Source organism: Eleutherodactylus coqui, chromosome 5 (assembly GCF_035609145.1).
Source record: "Eleutherodactylus coqui strain aEleCoq1 chromosome 5, aEleCoq1.hap1, whole genome shotgun sequence".
NCBI lineage: Eukaryota > Metazoa > Chordata > Amphibia > Anura > Eleutherodactylidae > Eleutherodactylus > Eleutherodactylus coqui.
In genome coordinates, this window is record NC_089841.1 from 55327058 (window position 1) to 55349399 (window position 22342).

The 22342-nt window shown below is 48.1% G+C and overlaps 1 protein-coding gene across 2 annotated transcripts in view; it reads left to right on the plus strand.

Moving 5' to 3' along the window:
- The window catches only part of ZNF532 (zinc finger protein 532), a 72483-nt gene that overhangs the window by 21760 nt on the left and 28381 nt on the right, over positions 1-22342 (plus strand). For both annotated transcript variants that reach the window (XM_066602547.1, XM_066602548.1), the window contains exons 3-5: positions 11545-13886; positions 18285-18466; positions 18620-18796. In XM_066602547.1, coding sequence (XP_066458644.1) covers positions 11571-13886; positions 18285-18466; positions 18620-18796 — 2675 coding nt within the window. In that variant the 5' untranslated portion in view covers positions 11545-11570. The remainder of the gene's footprint in view (positions 1-11544; positions 13887-18284; positions 18467-18619; positions 18797-22342) is intronic.

Consider the following 22342-nt stretch of genomic DNA (forward strand, 5'->3'; position numbering starts at 1 on the left):
AGGAATGTGCATTGAAGATTAAAACCACCATAAAATCACAAAATCTGGAAATGGAAGACCTTGAGTCATCATCTTATAATTAAAAATTCTACTCTGCTATGCCTTTTGTTATATATGTTTCTGGGAAAGCTGTGGAACAGGAGGAGGGCTGTTTCTCCTTGTGGAGAGCACCATAGAGGCATGAGAACATGTATAGGTCATACAATGCTCCCTGGGAAATTCAGTATGCAAATGAGATGGTATTATGCCTTTGCAGCGCCATCTATTGGAAGGTAGCTTCCTTATAAGGCAATGTCCGACCTTCTAGCAAGTTTTATAACATGACTAAGGATATGGCCAAACCAGGTTTTTTTCCAGAAGGAAAAGATGACCGTCGTTAGAGCCATCTGGCTTTTCCAGATCCCTGAACGGCAAATCAGATTGGCTATTCAGTGGCACACAATGCCTTTTTATATTGCAACCCAGTGTACCCAGAAACGGGTATAAGAAATAGTTTAAAGGGTTCTTCCTAAGATATCAACTTATCCCCTATCAGTGGGACCCCAATCACTGGGACCCCTACCAATCATGAGAATGGGAAGTACTGTGCCTCCTGTGTGAATGGAGCAGTGGCCGATTATGCACATTGCCGCTCCATTCCTTCCTATGGGACTACTGAAGAGAATACAGTGCTCTGCAACATCTGATAGTTCCATAGAGCTGAACGGAGCAGCAGTGCATATGCTCAGCCACTGCTATATTCATAAGGGGAGCATAGAACTCCTGTTCTTGTTTGATCGGTTATGGTCCCGTTGCTGGGACCCCCTCTGATCACATTTATCCCTTATCTTGGAGATGTGTAGGTTGATATCTTGGGATAACCCATTTAATTGCTAGCCGTTTATATTTTTTCTATATTTTCCGTAATTGAAATCCGCTCCCCAAACTGAATTACTGTGTAATGTATGGTGGAGGGAACTTTGAAATGTTCCTCTGACTGTGAACGTGTCTGATTTTCAGCTTTAAAGTATTCCTCTGACTGCTTGCAGATTTATAGAAGTCCCAGTGAAATCAATAATAATTCTGTCTTCAGTAAGCTCCAAAGCTCCCTCTAGTGGCAGCCACTGTCCACCAGAATTTCATCACGTAACTCTTAAAGCAACCCTCTGGTTTCACGACAAAATTCTGTCCCTGTACTGGAGGGGGTATGTTAACTGTAGATAATCTTCTTGGTGGTCTTTCTCTTCTGCATGCTGCTTTTTGGTGGCCAAGATGGCCATATACCTTCTCTATGACTAGTCAGCGCTGCTCGCGTGATCAATGCTGGTCAAGCATAGAGCAGTGCATAGTGCAGCTAAAAATTGATGGTGGCTATCTTGGCCACCTGAAAACAAGACACAGAACTGGCGGAGCAGGTGTACGGCCAAGAAGATCATCTGCAGTAATATAATCCCCTCAACCCTCCAGTCTAGAAGCAGAATTCTTTGCCAAAACCAGAGGATCGCTTTAAAGGGAACCTGTCATGACCTCTAAGTCCCATAAAATGCGTTATGAGGCTCAAAGGTCAAGGAATAGGGAGTCTTGGTGCCCCATTCCAGTGTTTCAACTCCCCGGACTCCCCATTTCCTGACCTTTGAGCCCTATAAAGTGATTTATGAATTTCAAAGGTCATGACCGATTCCCTTTAGCATTGTAGCACGTGACACAGCAGCCATCATGTCTGTGTGGCTTTGTCACACAGACATGAAATTAAGAAAAATGAAATTAAGGTAATTTGCATAATCAAGATCAATGATGGTTCTGATCAGCAGTTAGGGTATGTTCACACGGGGCGGATATTCTGCGTGTTTTTTCTCACCTGGGAAGTTAAATCTGCAATAGAGATGAGCGAACACCAAAATGTTCGGGTGTTCGTTATTCGAAACGAACTTCCCGTGATGCTCGAGGGTTCGTTTCGAACAACGAACCCCATTGAAGTCAATGGGCGACCAGAACATTTTTGTATTTCGCCGATGCTCGCTAAGGTTTTCATGTGTGAAAATCTGGGCAATTCAGGAAAGTGATGGGAATGACACAGTGACGGATAGGGCAGGCGAGGGGCTACATGTTGGGCTGCATCTCAAGTTCACAGGTCCCACTATTAAGCCACAATACCGGCAAGAGTGGGCCCCCCCCCCCTCCCAACAACTTTTACTTCTGAAAAGCCCTCATTAGCATGGCATACCTTTGCTAAGCACCACACTACCTCCAACAAAGCACAATCACTGCCTGCATGACACTCCACTGCCACTTCTCCTGGGTTACATGCTGCCCAACCGCCCCCCCTCCCCCCCACAGCGCACACCAAAGTGTCCCTGGGCAGCCTTCAGCTGCCCTCATGCCACACCACGCTCATGTCTATTTAGAATTGCGTCTGCCATGACGAGGGACCGCAGGCACACACTGCAGAGGTTGGCACGGCTAGGCAGCGACCCTCTTTAAAAGTGGCGGAGCGATAGCCCACAATGCTGTACAGAAGCAATGAGAAATAGAATCCTGTGCCACCGCCATCAGGAGCTGCACACGTGGGCATAGCAATGGGGAACCTATGTGCCACACACTATTCATTCTGTCAAGGTGTCTGCATGCCCCAGTCAGACTGGTAATATGCACCTTAACAGTAACCGCGTTGGTGGTAATGTGGTGGTGACTGCGGACCTAGTAGCACGGTTGTATTTTGTTGGTTTTCGGAATGTGGCCAGGATTAAGTAGGCCGTGGCGGGGGGATGGTGGGGGGGCTCTCTTGTAGTGTCGGTAAAGGTGAAATTCTTGGACTGCCACCAGACGAACCAATGCAAAGGCATTTGCCAACAATGTTTTCCCTGTTGGAGGAGGAGGGGGATGTTTTTGAGGCACTACGTGTCCTCTCCACGTGTCCGTTCCATGTCAGCAATAGTAGCACTCAAGACAGGCCCCAGTAACAATTCTGAAGCAGCAGTATAGCGGGAGCGCAGTCTTCGTTCCATGTAAGCAATAGTAGCACTCAGGACAGGCCCCATTAACAATTCTGAAGCAGCAGTATAGCGGGAGCGCAGTCTTCGTTCCATGTAAGCAATAGTAGCACTCAAGACAGGCCCCAGTAACAATTCTGAAGCAGCAGTATAGCGGGAGCGCAGTCTTCGTTCCATGTCAGCAATAGTAGCACTCAAGACAGGCCCCAGTAACAATTCTGAAGCAGCAGTATAGCGGGAGCGCAGTCTTCGTTCCATGTAAGCAATAGTAGCACTCAGGACAGGCCCCATTAACAATTCTGAAGCAGCAGTATAGCGGGAGCGCAGTCTTCGTTCCATGTAAGCAATAGTAGCACTCAAGACAGGCCCCAGTAACAATTCTGAAGCAGCAGTATAGCGGGAGCGCAGTCTTCGTTCCATGTAAGCAATAGTAGCACTCAAGACAGGCCCCAGTAACAATTCTGAAGCAGCAGTATAGCGGGAGCGCAGTCTTCGTTCCATGTAAGCAATGGTTAATGTGGCTTAAGTGGTAACTAGGCCTGGAGGCAGCCCAGTGTAACGAAAAATTGGTTCAAGTTAAAGTTCCAACGCTTTTAAGCGCATTGAAACTTATAAAAATTGTTCTGAAAAATTATTTGAGTGAGCCTTGTGGCCCTAAGAAAAATTGCCCGTTCAGCGTGATTACGTGAGGTTTCAGGAGGAGGAGCAGGAGGAGGAGGAGGAGGAATATTAGACACAGATTGATGAAGCAGAAATGTCCCCGTTTTGGATGGTGAGAGAGAACGTAGCTTCCATCCGCGGGTGCAGCCTACGTATTGCTTACGTATCGCTGCTGTCCGCTGGTGGAGAACAGAAGTCTGGGGAAATCCAGCCTTTGTTCATCTTGATGAGTGTTAGCCTGTCGGCACTGTCGGTTGACAAGCGGCTACGCTTATCTGTGATGATTCCCCCAGCCGCACTAAACACCCTTTCCGACAAGACGCTAGCCGCAGGACAAGCAAGCACCTCAAGGGCATACAGGGCTAGTTCAGGCCACGTGTCCAGCTTCGACACCCAGTAGTTGTAGGGGGCAGAGGCGTCACCAAGGATGGTCGTGCGATCCGCTACGTACTCCCTCACCATCCTTTTACAGTGCTCCCGCCGACTCAGCCGTGACTGGGGAGCGGTGACACAGTCTTGGTGGGGAGCCATAAAGCTGGCCAGGCCCTTAAAGACTGTTGCACTGCCTGGGATGTACATGCTGCTCGATCTCCGCACCTCCCCTGCTACCTTGCCCTCGGTACTGCGCCTTCTGCCACTAGCGCTGTCGGCTGGGAATTTTACCATCAGCTTGTCCGCAAGGGTCCTGTGGTATAGCAACACTCTCGAACCCCTTTCCTCTTCGGGAATCAGAGTGGGCAGGTTCTCCTTATACCGTGGATCGAGCAGTGTGTACACCCAGTAATCCGTCGTGGCCAGAATGCGTGCAACGCGAGGGTCACGAGAAAGGCATCCTAACATGAAGTCAGCCATGTGTGCCAGGGTACCTGTACGCAACACATGGCTGTCCTCACTAGGAAGATCACTTTCAGGATCCTCCTCCTCCTCCTCCTCCTCAGGCCATACACGCTGAAAGGATGACAGGCAATCAGCCGGTGTACCGTCAGCAGCGGCCCAAGCTGTCTCTTCCCCCTCCTCCTCATCCTCCTCATGCTCCTCCTCCTCCTCCTGTACGCGCTGAGAAATAGACAGGAGGGTGCCCTGACTATCCAGCGGCATACTGTCTTCCCCCGCCCCCGTTTCCGAGCGCAAAGCAGCTGCCTTTATGGTTTGCAGGGAATTTCTCAAGATGCATAGCAGAGGAATGGTGACGCTAATGATTGTAGCATCGCCGCTCACCACCTGGGTAGACTCCTCAAAATTACCAAGGACATGGCAGATGTCTGCCAACCAGGCCCACTCTTCTGAAAGGAATTGAGGAGGCTGACTCCCACTGCGCCGCCCATGTTGGAGTTGGTATTCGACTATAGCTCTCCGTTGTTCATAGAGCCTGGCCAACATGTGGAGCGTAGAGTTCCACCGTGTGGGCACGTCGCACAGCAGTCGGTGCACTGGCAGCTTAAAGTGATGTTGCAGGGTGGCAGCGTCCGTGTGGGACTTGCGGAAATGTGCGCAGAGCCGGCGCGCCTTTACGAGCAGGTCTGACAAGCGTGGGTAGCTTTTCAGAAAGCGCTGAACCACCAAATTAAAGACGTGGGCCAGGCATGGCACGTGCGTGAGGCTGCCGAGCTGCAGAGCCGCCACCAGGTTACGGCCGTTGTCACACACGACCATGCCCGGTTGGAGGCTCAGCGGCGCAAGCCAGCGGTCGGTCTGCTGTGTCAGACCCTGCAGCAGTTCGTGGGCCGTGTGCCTCTTATCGCCTAAGCTGAGTAGTTTCAGCACGGCCTGCTGACGCTTGCCCACCGCTGTGCTGCCACACCGCGCGACACCGACTGCTGGCGACATGCTGCTGCTAACACATCTTGATTGCGAGACAGAGGAGGAGGAGGAGGAGGAGGAGGGTGCTTTAGTGGAGGAAGCATACACCTCCGCAGATACCAGCACCGAGCTGGGGCCCGCAATTCTGGGGGTGGGTAGGACGTGAGCGGTCCCAGGCTCTGACTCTGTCCCAGCCTCCACTAAATTCACCCAATGTGCCGTCAGGGAGATGTAGTGGCCCTGCCCGCCTGTGCTTGTCCACGTGTCCGTAGTTAAGTGGACCGTGGCAGTAACCGCGTTGGTGAGGGCGCGTACAATGTTGCGGGAGACGTGGTCGTGCAGGGCTGGGACGGCACATCGGGAAAAGTAGTGGCGACTGGGAACTGAGTAGCGCGGGGCCGCCGCCTCCATGATACTTTTGAAGGACTCCGTTTCCACAACCCTATACGGCAGCATCTCAAGGCTGATGAATTTTGCGATGCGGACGGTTAACGTTTGAGCGTGCGGGTGCGTGGCGGCGTACTTGCGCTTGCGCTCGAACACTTGCGCAAGCGACGACTGGACGGTGCGCTGAACTACACTGCTGGATGGGGCCGAGGACAGCGGAGATGAGGGTGTGGGTGCAGGCCATGAGGCGGTAGTGCCTGTGTCCTGAGAGGGGGGTTGCATCTCAGTGGCAGGTTGGGGCACAGGGGGAGAGGCAGGGGTGCAAACCGGAGGTGCTGAACGGCCTTCGTCCCACCTTGTGGGGTGCTTGGCCATCATATGCCTGCGCATGGTGGTGGTGGTGAGGCTGTTGGTGTTGGCTCCCCGGCTGAGCTTTGCGCAACAAAGGTTGCACACCACTGTTCGTCGGTCGTCAGGCGTCTCTGTGAAAAACTGCCAGACCTTAAAGCACCTTGGCCTCTGCAGGGTGGCATGGCGCGAGGGGGCGCTTTGGGAAACACTTGGTGGATTATTCGGTCTGGCCCTGCCTCTACCCCTGGCCCTGGCCACCGCACTGCCTCTTGCAACCTGCCCTGCTGATGCCCTTGACTCCCCCTCTGAAGACCTGTCCTCCTGAGTAAGCGTTGCACACCAGGTGGGGTCAGTCACCTCATCGTCCTGCTGCTCTTCCTCCGAATCCTCTGTGCGCTGCTCCCTCGGACTTACTGCCCTTACTACTACCTCACTGCAAGACAACTGTGTCTGATCGTCATCGTCCTCCTCACCCACAGAAAGTTGTTGAGACAGTTGGCGGAAGTCCCCAGCCTCATCCCCCGGACCCCGGGAACTTTCGAATGGTTGGGCATCAGTGACTATAAACTCCTCTGGTGGGAGAGGAACCGCTGCTGCCCAATCTGAGCAGGGGCCCGAGAACAGTTCCTGGGAGTGTTCCCGCTCCTGAGCAGGTGTCATTGTAGTGGAGTGAGGAGGCTGGGAGGAAGGAGGAGCAGCAGACAGAGGATTCGGATTTGCAGCAGTGGACGGCGCAGAACTGCGTGTTGACGATAGGTTGCTCGAAGCACTTTCTGCCATCCAGGACAGGACCTGCTCACACTGCTCATTTTCTAATAACCGTCTCCCGCGTGGACCCATTAATTGGGCGATGAATGTGGGGACGCCAGAAACGTGCCTCTCTCCTAATCGCGCAGCAGTCGGCTGCGACACACCGGGATCAGGAGCTCGGCCTGTGCCCACACCCTGACTTGTCCCTCCGCGTCCTCGGCCGCGTCCACGTCCTCTAGGCCTACCCCTACCCCTCAGCATGCTGTATTACCAGTGATTTGATTTCACAGGCAGGAAATAAATTGGCGCAAGACTGCAGGCCAAATATAATTTTTGCCCTTTTTGGAAAACGAAAGGCCCCACTGCCTCTAGTGAATGAATAATCTAAGTTTAATAACTGTGCTGTGTCCCTGCTAATGTGTCACAGAACGTGAGGGTAGCAGAGTTACTATAACTCTGGCAGAGCAGGTATTTTTTTTCCCAATGAAGGAAAGCAAATGGCGAAGCCAGCAGTAAAGCGTAGCTGGGTGCGTATGATTTAGCAATGTTGTTCACGCAGCTCACACGTGTCCACAGGCGTTAGGACGGACAGAGGCTGGACAAATAGATTTGTTTTCAGTTTTTTTCCACCAAAAGGCAGCACTGCGTATATTCAATGAACATGAGAAGTTTAATAACTGTGCTGTGTCCCTGCTTATGTGTCACAGAACGTGAGGGTAGCAGAGTTATTAACTGTGGCAGAGCAGGTATATTTTTTCCCAATTAAGGAAAGCAAATGGCGAAGCCAGCAGTAAAGCGTAGCTGGGTGCGTATGATTTAGCAATGTTGTTCACGCAGCTCACACGTGTCCACAGGCGTAAGGACGGACACAGGCTGGACAAATAGATTTGTTTTCAGTTTTTTTCCACCAAAAGGCAGCACTGCGTATATTCAATGAACATGAGAAGTTTAATAACTGTGCTGTGTCCCTGCTTATGTGTCACAGAACGTGAGGGTAGCAGAGTTATTATAACTCTGGCAGAGCAGGTATTTTTTTTCCCAATTAAGGAAAGCAAATGGCGAAGCCAGCAGTAAAGCGTAGCTGGGTGCGTCTGATTTAGCAATGTTGTTCACGCAGCTCACACGTGTCCACCGGCGTTAGGACGGACAGAGGCAGGACAAATAGAATTATTTTCACTTGTTTTACAAGCAAAAGGCAGCACTGCGTATATTCAATGAATAATAACTGTGTTGTGGCCCTGCCTATACAATTCTTTCCCTGCAGTATCAATGGAGGGTGGAATGCTCTGCAGAGGCGATTTTGAGAAGCCCAAAAAAAATGCAGCACAGCTAACAGCAGCCTGGACAGTACTGCACACGGTTAAATATGGCCCTAGAAAGGACCGTTGAGGTTCTCGAAGGCTACACTCACTCCTAACACTCTCCCTGCCTATGCAGCACTTCTGTCCCTAATGCCAGGTGCAACGCTCTGCAGAGCCGATTTTGAGAAAAAAAAAAATGCCACTGCTAACAGCAGCCAACACACAGCTATCAGTGGCCCTAATAAGGACCTTTGGGGGGTCTTGAAGCCTACACTAACTACCAATTCTTTCCCTACAGCAGCTCCGGTACAAACAGCACTGTCCCTCATCTAACTCACCAGGCATCTGAGGCGAGCCGCGGGAGGGGCCGACTTTTATATTAGGCGAACACCTGATCTTCCCAGCCACTCACAGCAGGGGGGTGGTATAGGGCTTGAACGTCACAGGGGGAAGTTGTAATGCCTTCCCTGTCTTTCAATTGGCCAGAAAAGCGCGCAAACGTCTCAGGGAAGTAAGTGAAAGTAACCAGAACACCGCATGGTGTTCGTTACGAATAACGAACATCCCGAACACCCTAATATTCGCACGAATATCAAGCTCGGACGAACGCGTTCGCTCATCTCTAATCTGCAATGATCTGCAGATCTTCAAAATCCACAGGTAGGGCTACGTGAAAAACAAAAAAAATGTTAAGTAATAAAAACAGTTGCTCACCTTCTACATCTTCTCCCCACTTCCATGCAGAGACGTATCTATACTTATCGTACAGATACGTGCCCTCGGGCGATAAAGCAAGTTTTTCCGCAAAGATGAGTACATTTTTTTGTTTAACTATTCCACAGCGGCAAATTTGCAAACAAGTTTTCACCTACATGGTGCGAATCTGTCACTGTGGAATTCCTAGTGAATTTGCTGTGGAAAATCCACCCCCTGTGAACATACCATTAAAGGGTAGTCCAGAACTAAAATATTGATGACCTATCCTCAGGCCAGGTCATGATTATCAGAACAGTGGCGGTCCACTGCCTGCTAACCCCGCTGATCAGTTGTTTGAAGAGGTCGCTGCACTTGATTGAGTCTCTTCTCTGGCCAGTTACATCACATTAATTTGTCACATGTCAGTGGTGGCGAACCTATGGCACGCGTGCCTGAGGTGGCACGAAGGGCCCTCCCTGCTGGCACGCGCTGCCATTGCTGCTCACCACTTGTGAATACCGTCAGCTGCCGGCATTCACTCAGCGCCACAGCTAGCGGTGCTGATTCCGGAGGGAGGCATAGTAACCTTTTCTTCTGCCTAAACTCAGCAATTCAAGCAACCTGATTGATAGGCTGTTTGGTGAATCAGCCAACCCAAACAATCAGGTTGCTTGAACTGCTGAGTTTAGGCAGAAGTGAAGAAGAAAAAGTTTATATGCACGCCGTGCGGGGAGCGTCGCTACTACACTGGAGGCCGTCGCGGGGAGCGTCGCTACTGCACTGGAGGCCGCCGCGGGGAGCGTCGCTACTACACTGGAGGCCGCCGCGGGGAGCGTCGCTACTACACTGGAGGCCGCCGCGGGGAGCGTCGCTACTACACTGGAGGCCGCCACGGGGAGCGTCGCTACTACACTGGGGGCCGCCGCGGGGAACGTCGCTACTACACTGGGGGCCGCCGCGGGGGAGCGTCGCTACTACACTGGGGGCCGCCGCGGGGGAGCGTCGCTACTACACTGGGGGCCGCCGCGGGGAGCGTCGCTACTACACTGGGGGCCGCCGTGGGAAGCGTCGCTACTACAGTGGGGGCCCGCCGTGGGGAGCGTCGCTACTACAGTGGGGGAGCGTCGCTACTACAGTGGGGGCCCACCGCGGGGAGCGTCGCTACTACAGTGGGGGCCCGCCGCGGGGAGCGTCGCTACTACAGTGGGGGCCCGCCGCGGGGAGCGTCGCTACTACAGTGGGGGCCCGCCGCGGGGAGCGTCGCTACTACAGTGGGGGCCCGCCGCGGGGAGCTTCGCTACTACAGTGGGGGCCCGCCGCGGGGAGCGTCGCTACTACGCTGGGGGCCCGCCGCGGGGGGGCGTCGCTACTAAGCTGGGGGCTGCCGCGGGGAGCGTCACTACTACGCTGGGGGCCGCCGCGGGGTGTCGCTATCATCGCTGTTATCGCGATTATCGCTGGGGGCCACTGTGGGGAGGGTCACTATTATCGCTGGGGCCACTGTGGGGGGTCACTGTTATCGCTGGGAGGGGTCACTATTACCGCTAGGGCATGTTTACATGTGGCACAAATGGTTAGGGCTGTTTCAAAATAGACTGGGTTGCCAAAAAGCAATTTTGACTGCTTTTTGGATGCGGAATTGCTGCAGAATTTTCCACATAAATTTCTGCTGAGGACATTCTGCAGTATTTACGCATCCAAAAAGCAGTCAAAATCTGCACCCTGTCTATTTAAAAGCGGCCCTGTCCTTTTTAGAACAACGGGGGTAATATCGTACGTCGTGATAAGCTTAGCCCCCTGACATGTTGGCACTTTGCCATAAATATGTGGGTTTTGAGTTCCAGTTTGGGCACTCGGTCTCTAAAAGGTTCGCCACCACTGGCCTATGTGCAACTTGGATTCATTCTAGTGAATGGAATGAGACTGCTGTTCCGGATACAGCCGCTAGGAAGTGTAAATGCCCATTTACCTGCAAAGATAATCTTTCAAAAGACTAAAAGATTGAAAGATTTTGCAATCTATTTGCATAAAGTGTTAATGGCCATTAACACTTTATCATCTTCATTTGCATGTAAAAGGGCCTCCGGGAACTGTTGTGCACACAGCTGCATTGTTCTCATCAAGGCTGCCTGCAGGTTACAATGTTATCTGCCGCCTTCCCCTGGAGATAACCGCTTGTGATCTACTGAGAAATAAATGTGTTTGCTTTACCTCCCAGTAGCTGAATGATGGATATTAAGTTCACCTTGAAATCATCATTCAAACGAAAAGTGCACAATGCCTGCATTTACATGTAATGATTATCGCTCATTTTCGGTTGTTTAAACGAATTTTGAGTGATAATTGTGCCTGGTATACAGCGTTCACTTGAGTGCTGCAGCCTCTTCAAACACCTGATCAATAGGGTCCCATGCAGTGAGCCCCAATCAATCTGATATTGATGGATAGATCATCAATATCATACCCCTGGAAAACCCTTTTAAAGGAGTCTTTTCGGTTCTTCGGTTTCTCTCAGTGAATAGAAACTCTCTTGTAATAAGCCCCGCCCCTGTGCAAGAAAAAAGTAAAAGATCTTGAAATATCAGCTTGTTCTTTGTTCTTTCTAATTCCTTCTTCATTTCCTATGACAGAATTGAATGACTACAAACGTGTGATCATGGGAGATATGAAGACCCCGGACTTTGATGACCTTCTCGCAGCCTTTGACATTCCTGATATGGTAGATCCGAAAGCAGCTATTGAGTCTGGACATGATGAGCATGATAATCATATTAAGCAAAACGCCCAAGTAGACGACGATGCTCACGTCCCATCTTCTTCTGACGTTGGTGTAAGTGTTATAGTCAAAAATGTAAGGACCATTGAATCTTCAGAAGCTTCCGAAAAGGACTCTCATCACTCTACAGGTAACGGCTTGCATAATGGCTTTCTTACTATCTCAAATCTTGAACGTTTTAACAAAGAGGGCCTGAAATCTCTCAAAGAAAAAGCAATGGTATCTGGAAATGTTCCCAAAGACTCTGTGTTCAACCAGTTCAGTCCCATTTCCAGTGCCGAAGAATTTGATGAGGATGAAAAAATTGAAGTTGACGATCCCCCCGATCGTGTTGATCTAACCGCAGGTTTTGGCTCCAACATTTTAACGGCATCCGTCTCTCAGCACTCTTATGAAAGGGATAAGATGCATGTGGTGGAGCATTTGATGAAGTCTGGAAATGCCGTTCCCAGCAATGGCAGCAAAAGTAAAGCGTGCCAAAAAAACTTTGCGATAACTGCTCTAAATGTCTACGATCTAAAAGTGAAAAAGGATGAAAAACTGAAAGATGGCGCCCAGAGGGTGCTCGATGGAAAATCCGAGAAAGGGGAAATTAACGGGGAAAGCCTATCACAGTTGAAGTTGAAGTCTTCTGCAAAACTTTCTTCATGCATTGCTGCCATTGCTGCCCTCAGTGCTAAGAAGGTCATTTACGATCCAAAGGATGTGCAGTCCAATACAGAGGAAACATCTCAGGTGCCAAAAGAAGTTAGTGATAGTCCATCGACGAATGTCAAGTGTCCCGATGTTCAATTGACCGTGCAAAGCCTCATTGATGGAGCAAAGAAGACCCCTGTGAAACCAAACGATAGCCCGAGGAGTGTCTCGAGTGAGAATAGCAGTAAAGGTTCACCATCCTCTGGTGGGTCAACTCCAGCTATCCCGAAAGTAAGAATAAAGACCATTAAGACATCATCTGGTGAAATCAAGAGGACTGTTACAAGGGTGTTGCCTGACTTTGAAACAGAAGGGACCAAACAACCTTCTGATCAGTCGCCCTCTATGGTTGCTTCACCAATTTTGTCATCTCCAACATCTGCTGCGGCTATGCTTTCTTCTCCTTCAAGAGCCTCTGTACAAACCAGTCCTGCCACCAACCCTGTTGCTTCTACTGATGTCCCTCCTAAACAGGTCACTATCAAACCCGTGGCTACAGCCTTCCTACCAGTGTCTGCGGTTAAAACAGCAGGCTCGCAAGTAATTAACTTGAAGTTTGGTAACAATACTACAGTGAAAGCAACAGTAATATCTGCTGCGTCGGTCCAAAGCGCCAGCAATGCTATCATTAAGGCGGCCAATGCCATTCAACAACAGACTGTGGTGGTCCCAGCTTCAAGTCTTGCCAATGCTAAACTTGTGCCAAAGACGGTGCATTTTGCCAACCTTAACCTCTTGCCTCAAGGTTCTCAAGCTACTACAGAGCTTCGACAAGTGTTGACTAAGCCCCAACAGCAAATCAAGCAAACGCTTGTACCCACCACGGTGGTGACACCAACCAAAAAGGTGTCTAGAGTTCAAGTCGTGTCCTCCTCACAAAGTTCTGTGGTGGAAGCCTTTAATAAAGTATTGAGCAGTGTTAACCCCGTTCCCGTATATATCCCCAATCTCAGTCCACCAACAAATGCAGGAATTAGCTTGCCAGCCCGTGGATATAAGTGTTTAGAATGTGGAGATGCTTTCGCCCTTGAAAAGAGTCTTCTTCAACATTATGACCGTCGCAGTGTACGCATAGAAGTCACCTGCAACCATTGCACAAAAAATTTAGTTTTTTATAATAAATGCAGTCTTCTGTCGCATGCACGCGGACATAAAGAAAAAGGGGTCGTCATGCAATGTTCGCACCTTATCCTTAAGCCGATCCCAGTTGATCAGATGATTGCTTCATCCCAGAACAGTGTTTCCACCCCAACAACACCAGCTTCTCGACAAAGCCCCGCTACGGTGGTGGCCCATACAGTAACAAAGGTTTCACCTGGAGCTTCCAGCCCCGTGATATCTGCTCCCGTCAGTGCCCCAGTCACACCGGCCATGCCTTTAGATGAAGATTCCTCCAAGTTGTGCAGGCATAGTCTAAAATGTTTGGAATGCAATGAAGTTTTCCCAGATGAAACTTCCCTAGCGACACACTACCAGCACGTGGTGGACACAAGTGGACAAGTACGTAATGTGTATGCTTACATATATATACTCCTGTCATTCAATAAGCTCCTTACTGCACCCCCGTAAAATAGAAATATTTTAATGTTTCATGTTGCGTCGTTTTTTAAAAATCTTAATTGGGTGGAGCTTAATTGTCACATGACTGTGTGCATGAAAAAAGTCTTCACAAATTAAATGGTGTGGTAGGTGTGCCGCTGGTTGCTGCAATGTGGAAACCATTCTGTAACAGTCATATAAACAGTTAGCATTCTCCACGATGGAAGTAAGTAATTTTACATACTATTATGAATGCGAAAGTTATTGCAAACTTCGAGTCACGGGATCCGACGCCGCATTGGACACTCCCTGCATAGAGTCATTGCTCTCTCCCTATACACAAGCAGGGAAAGAGCTGTCACTCCAGGCGCTGTGGGCAGGAAGAGGGTGGCACGGCCCCAGCCCCCGTGACTCAGAGCGCTGTTTGGGATCAAACATCAAAGTGTACATAACTGTTCTGGGTTCATGCTGCCTGTGGATTGGGCAACATGAACCTGGTGACTTGTTCTATTTAAAGGGAACCTGTCACCTCCTTACAGCATCATATATTAAGCCTCTGCAATCCAATTTTGGATTCAGGGTTTCCTAGGGGGCTTTCTCTTTCTGCCATTTTACAATGGGGCCATCTGCTGGCTAGGGCCAGTGCTGCAGTATGGGACATGCTGGAGAGGCCCCCGATAACAGAGTGGCCAGTAATATACAGCCTTCAATCAGAATGTCTTCAGATGTCAGACAGTGGATTGGAAAGGGTTAAGTTATGGTGCAATTAGGGGAGGTGAAATAGAGCTGGGTTATGTATTTTTCTTATATTCATCCATTCTCCCAATTCTGCGCTGCCATTTTCCCCTGAAGCCCGTGTCTCTGTCTCTTTTCAGACTGCTGTACGTGCATTCTCCCATAGGGTTGTATGTGAAAGTACATGCATGGGAAGCAGAAAAGAGGCCGATTTGCATGCCATGCGCAAACTTAAGTGGGAAACAGCATGGGAATTGTGCCGCCAACCCACTATCTTGGTGTGTATGCATATGTAATACGCACTGAGATAGTACATGCTACAATTTTTTGTAGCATGGCGCACACACTGGAAGTGATGAGCCCTCGCACTTCGCTGCTTATACATAGTTGCATTGTTTCCAGAAGACTCCAGTAAATTTACAGCGCTTAGTCATGGGCTTTAATCCCGGCTGATAGTAAAAATATGGCGCAGGATTAAAGCTCCTGCAATCAAGCAGAAGCAGGTCGGGTCCATGGCTGCTGCTCACAGCTAAGTACCTGGAGGAGAAGGCAGAAGTGTTTTTTAACTGTTTCTGCCTTCACTTTTACAGGCTACATTGTGCTCAATGAACACAATGCAGTTAAGAGAGGAAGCAGATGTGGTACTTCCGCTGTTCAACCTAGCGATCATGTGACTGACAGGTGCCCCCTGCCACAGCAGAGCTGCAGGGTCCTACCAGATCAGCTCTACCAGTGACTATTGTCACTACAGGCGGATGTTTACTGCTGTAACTGGGGCTCCCATGGACGCTCCACTTACAGTGGAAAAGTGTGAAGAAAAAAAGACAACATGAATGACCCCTGAGGATTTATATGACATCATGGGGGACATTGGTATTAAAAACCATGGTGACTAAAATAAGTAAAAAATATTACAGAATAAAATAAAAAATAGACGCATAAAAAAGTAAAGAAGTCAACGCAAAGCAAAACTGTTCCCATATGCGCCCGGTATTTCAAGACTACACAAATATCAAAACCTCTGAAACAAAATGAGGAACCCATTCCTGTACTTTATTTTAGCGTAAACATACTAATTTTAAAAATAAATTAAAAATGTAAAAAAACTAGTTTTTTTTAGCTTTTTACCCCTTAAAAAAAAAAAAAAAGTCAGTGAAAAAAGATCTAAAGAAATAGCCTTATAGGTCAAGGGAAAAACAACGCAGCAAAAATAAACTTGGTAGCTGAAGAAAAAAAAATGGGGCAGTAAAACCACCACATGGGTACAATCCCTAAAAAGTACCTGCTCCTTTTTTAGGATTGAACCAGCCTGTCCTTAAAGGGTTAAAGGGCTGATCTGGGGCTTTAAACAGTTCTAAAAACACTGGAAATACTTGCTATAGTATAAATACTGCAAATGTGGTGTCTTTTGTGCTTTCATTGGAAGCCTCATTCCCCTAATTGGCGCAGTTGATTGTGATCAGACGCTTCTTGGCTGTAAGCGTGTCAGTGGTTCTCATTTCGGCCCCTGCCAAGTGTACGCTTTTCATCTGCACCCACGAGACTTCGTCGCATCTTCTACAGATGCCTTCCCTCATGCATGATGTGATGTAAATCGCTTCCAGGACGCAGTGAATCAATACCGTGCGGCGCTTCTCTCAATTACGTACAGGAAGTCTGTCTACTAGGTGGCCGCCTGAGATCGAGTTTTCCAACAGCGCATGCGCGGCCTTTAGCTTCTTGCGTATACGCTGCTGTGAAACTAGTAGCGTTACGTCATAAAGGTGACCTCACAAATTTGTTGTGGGCTTAATCTGATATAGGATAACTTGCTGATCGCTTGGGGTCTCACTGCTGAGACCCTTGCCGATCTCCAGAATAGGACTCCTGTTTCACCTTTGACTGCGGGGTTCCCTTCTCCCCCCGCATGACATCAGTATGAAAGGAGCGTTGTCCTAGTCAGTGCTCCAGGCGTCTGCTGCTTCGGTACTCGGCAGTCCCATTGAAAGTTAATACAGCGACCATCACTCCATTCAGTCTCACGGTGGGGACCCCCCTTCTTAAGATTGCAAGGGTTTCAGCATTTAGACCCCCACTAATCAGCAAGTCATATATATGAGTATATAGGGGATACATTGTCCTTTTAGTACAAGCCCTTTAAATGACTACACATTTTGTTAAAGGTGAATAAATCAATAAAAAGCTGAATTTTGTGTCATCGTCGCACTGAATACTTTTATTTTGTCGTTCTTCGGATGGTATCCGCTGGTTTTGAGTCAAATTATTGTTGTTTTTGATTTTTACAGGGATTTTTATTTTTCAAAATGGGTTGTACCTTCACAAAGTTTGGGAAGCGCACTGCTCTATAGAGCAACCGCCTAGCTCCCCGCTGATGCAGCATGTAATTACGTTATTAATTATTAGCCCATTTCCACTAATAAATCAGAATATGAGAGACTGAACCGTGGGGATTATATAACCATAAAAAAATGATTAATTAACGCAGTCAATACCAAGGAGGAAACCACAGCCGTGTTACAAAAATGGAGAAGGGGGATGGCACCACCTGCTGGCCACAATTGGTTTTTCAGTTACATTTAGATTATTTTACGTACTAATATTCTCTCTATTTCAACGCAAATTTATTGTTTGGACCTTTTTGGTTAATTTTACTGAAGAAACCGCCCAATGTGACTTATGAGCTTACTTTATAAATTAATGAGCGAAAAATAAACTATTTTGTGGGGGAAAGTTTCAAAACTTCCTTATACGCTTTAGGTCTTTCTTACACATCCGATTATGAGGCACGAATGATCGGCAAGGATTAGCTGCCGAATGATTGAATGCTTGTTAGTCGGCTGATCATTGATTCTCAGCATGCAGAAAAACGCTGGCTGGCCTTCAGTACATCTTCATATGTAAATGGGGATGCAGGGGCGTAACTAAAGGCTCAGGGGCCCTGATGCAAATGGTGACCTGGGCCCCCCCCCCCCCCTCTCTATCTGTATCTGTACTGGAGATGAGCGAACGTACTCGTTTCGAGTAATTAATTACTCGATCGAGCACCGCGATTTTTGAGTACTTCAGTACTCGGGTGAAAAGATTCGGGGGGGGGGGGCGGGTGGAGGCGTGGCAGAGCGGGGGGTAGCAGCGGGGAACAGGGGGGGAGCCCTCTCTCTCTCCCCCCCCCCCCCCCCCATTCCCCACTGCAACCCCCCACTCACCCACGGGGCCCCCCGAATCTTTTCGCCCAAGTACGGAAGTACTCGAAAATCGTGCCGCTCGGGCAAAAAAGGGGCGTGGCCGAGTAGGTTCGCTCATCTCTAATCTGTACCCGTACCCATATCTAAATTATGCTGCACAGAGGCATAACTTGAAGCTCCTGGGCCCCAATGCAAAACCTGTAACAGGGCCCCCAACTGTAATGCTTTATTCATAGTACTGGGTTCCCTATATGGAGAAGAGAGGCCTTATGGGCCCCTAAGGCTCCTGGGCCCGGGTGCAACCGTATCCCCTGCATCCTCTATAGTTACGCCCCTGCGGTATGTTCAACGGGCCTGAGGGGAACTAGTGATTGCACTAATGTTCGTTTTCCCCTTTTTAAGGTACCATCTAACTGTGAGCTCTTGGGGTTTTGTTTTGTAGAAGACCTGCAGTGTCTGTATGATGCTGCTACCAAACCAGTGCAGTTTTTCATGTCATCAGCGCATCCATCAACACAAGTCCCCTTTCACGTGCCCTGAGTGTGGCGCCATCTGCAGGTCGGCCCATTTCCAGACTCACATCACCAAGAACTGCTTGCACTATACCCGTAGGATTGGTTTCCGGTAAGTTTACCTTTCTTTGTGGAAAGCTTCATTGGAGAGCTTCTCTCAATTATGGCTAATAAAGGCAACACCCCCTCCCTTCTATTTCTATCCATTTTAGTTCATTAAAAAAAAAATAATATGATCTTTAACTTTTTTGTTTTAACTTTTTAGGTGTATTCATTGCAATGTGGTGTATTCAGAGATCGCTGCTCTGAAGTGTCACATTCAAGGCTCCCATTGTGAAGTGTTCTACAAGTGCCCTATCTGTCCAATGGCATTTAAGTCGGCTCCCAGCACCCACTCTCATGCCTACACTCAGCACCCAGGAGTGAAGATAGGGGAACCCAAGTATGTATCAGAAATCGTTTTTTCTATGTAAATTATGTAATATGCAGATATGGATGTAGCAGAGCTGAACTCTGCATGCAACGGTTTCTTTTGGTCACAGTGATTTACTTCAGTGACCAGCATGTAGTTTTCCCTGCCGCAGATGTATGGTAAGCGGCAGGTTTTTTAAGCCTGAATCCACATCGATCAACTATCGCCCATAAGCAAATATTTTTAACCCTTTCCAATCCACTGTCTGATGTCTTCCTACATTCTGATTGAAGCTTGCACAGCTCCAATGTCAGAAGACGTCCGACAGGGTATTCTTACTGTCTTTTCCAGCCACTCTGCTGTTGAAGCCTCTCTGGCGCGCACACACTGGCTTTAGCCAGCAGATGGCATCGTTGTATTACAGCAAAAAGAGAAAGCTTTTTAGGAAACACTAAATCCAAAATTGGATTGAAAAGGGTTAAAGGCTATTAATGCCCTTAAGGGGTAAAAAAAATCTCATGTAAATGCATAGATTTTTGGCTGACAATCGTTTTTGTAATAGGGTTTAGTTATAAATTTCGCATTGTTTGTCTTCTGCAGCTTCTACATATCACTGTATATAGAAACTGCAGTCAGCTGGTTTCATAGCAGTGTTTCTTTAAGCCTTTCTTCTGTTCTGTCTTAAGAGCAGAAAAACTACTAAAAATGTATCTAGTAAATACCCCGTTGACTGCGGTGGGACTTTTAGTTTGTTTTCGTCTATTCTGTCAAGTTTTTTTTGCTTTTAATGGGAAAAGAAGACGAAAGTGCAGGACTGTCCAAAAAAAGGAAGCTTGATAGAATGGACTACATTTCAAACAAACTGACCATAGCGGATGTCTAAGTGATGGAAATGAACAATCCTTTTTAATGGATTTGTTTGCTTCAGTTGGCATCAGGCATCTGGGTTTTTTTTGCTTTGTTTTCAAAGTAGAAAATACGGATTCGCTAATAATGGATAAACGAACACTCATGTGAACCTAGCCGGCGTCTAACTAGGAGATCCGTCAGAGAGACCGGACTGACAGCTTAGGGTCCTTCTACACTGGACAATTGTCAAGAATTTAAAGGAGGTTTTTCAGCTCGGCTTTTGAGGGCCAAGAATGGAAAATCTGGCCCCCTGTTTCTTTCCTCCTGATAGAAACAGTTGGGGGGCTTCAACGTAATGCTGTTTGCATAGCTCTAATTCAAGGGAATGACCGCTAAATAACTAGTGTAGCACATCAGGCTATGCTATTTATGTAAAGGTGCGTTTAGACACAAAGATGATGGCTTTTGAGCGATCATTTTGCATAATCTGCTAATTGGTACTAATGCCTTTTAGTACCAATTAGCTGTGTGTGAGCTGCAGGGAGCTGAATTTATTCAGAGGACCACCCGCTGTTCTCTGAACAAATTCCTCTTGTTCTGTTGGCGGGGCTGACAGCTGAGGACAGCTGAGACAATGCAATCAGCTGTTATCAGCGCTCGCCGGGCAGAACACAGCATGCGGTCTCTCTGATCAGCTGTTGTGCTGAAGGATGGATTTCAAGCCGAGCTGAAGACCGTCATTCGGCATAAAACTGAAAGATGGGCACGTTTACATGCAACGATTATTGCTCAAAAGATAGCTTTTGAGTGAATTTTGAACGATAATCGTTGTGTCTAAATGGGCCCTAAATCCCCAAGTTAAGGAAATAGTATAGCATGCTGTGCTACCCTGTTTCTTTAGCTCCTATTCACTTCAATGCGAGCTACCCAAACAGCTCTGTACTGAAGCTCTTGGCAGTTTTCTTAGTTACTGGCCACCTAGCCAGTAATTATACAGCGGATTCCCATCTCGGCTATGAAGCACCTGATAGTCGACCAAAAGATTATCGCTCTCTTCTGTCCACCCGCCTCCATTCAGTGCAAACAGGCAGCCGTTCATGCTTCGCAGGTCGAAAGTTGCTTGGTTTTTAGATGAACTAAAACTCAAGCGACTCCGACAAGTGAGTGATTCTCACTCCCTTGCCCTGTAGCGTCCCATGAGTACAAAGATGGCAGTTGCCTGTAATCGCTGGTGTTCCAAGTTCTACTATTTCTGTAAATCCACCCCGGCCATACAGTAAAATAGTAAGCATATACTCGCTCCTCTGGATCTCCCCTCTAACATCACGTTTACAGGCTTTTCCTTTGTCTGTGACATCCTGTAAACCAGGCAGGACTGCAGACTGTACACAAACGCAAGTGTGGTAGACCAAGCAGAGCCATGGGACCCAACGGGAGCGGGGAGAGGTGAGTATATGCTGATTGATTATACAGTATAGGGGCTGGTTGTATAGAAATGGTAGAACTCGGGAAAACCCTTTAATTTATACCCGCAATTAAGATTTCGTATTTGTGCAACCAAAAATCGCTCACGCCCGTGTCTTTCAGTCGCATCTGCTTATTTCACATTAATTTTGTGTGTATATGCACCGTACGTGCACAGGTTTTCTGTGTATGCCATGCGCATTTATGCATGGCCATTGATTTCACTGCGCAAATGTGCACAAAGATGGGTCATGAATAGAGATGAGCGAGCATACTCGTCCGAGCTTGATACTCGTTCGAGTATTAGCGTGTTCGAGATGCTCGTTACTCGTAACGAGTACCACGCGATGTTCGAGTCACTTTCATTTTCTTCCCTGAGAAATTTGCGCGCTTTTCTGGCCAATAGAAAGACAGGGAAGGCACTACAACTTTCCCCTGCAACGTTCAAGCCCTATACCACCCCCCTGCAGTGAGTGGCTGGCGAGATTAGGTGTCACCCGAGTATTAAAATCTGCCAGCCCGCGGCTCGCCACAGATGCCTTCTCACTTAGCTGAGGGAAAGTGAGCAGCGCCGACCCCATTGAGAACATATAGAAGACAAATCATTCTTCTCTGCCACAGCTGTAACAGCTGTGGCAGAGAAGAACGATGTTTGCCCATTGAATTCAATGGAGCCGGCAATACAATCAAAGATTATATTAATACAGTGTCATAATGGGAACAGCTGTGTCTGCAGCTGCACTATAGAGAACAGTGCAGGCACAGCTGGAGCGCCCTCTACTGCTATGCAATGAACTGAATATGGATTTCCCTAGCAACTTCCTCTTCTAGCTACATAGCAAAAGAGGGGTTTTGAAGTAAAAATGTACAGAATAGACTAACAAAATCTATTGCAAAAAATGCTTAGAATCGCCTGTGCTGTACATAAAAAAACATAAAATGATAGTTATACTTTAAATGAAATCTGAGAAGACCCCACGGCATTTACCGAGGATTCAGAGAGGACAACAACTTTGTGGACTCTCCTGCTGTTTTATCATTGTTTTTCTTAGCCATGTTGTATGAGGACCTGCGGGGGAGGGGCTCATCTATCTTTAATTATTTCTCTCTCCTTTATAAAAAATGCAAAACTCTTAAGAAAATGCTTTGGATGGGAAGGAACACGAGCAGAGTTAATTAAAGAAAACAGATTGCTAACTTTTAGGAGGCAAAAACATTGTTCTGCTTTTACCAGAGATGTAAAGTAGGTATTGATTCTCCATT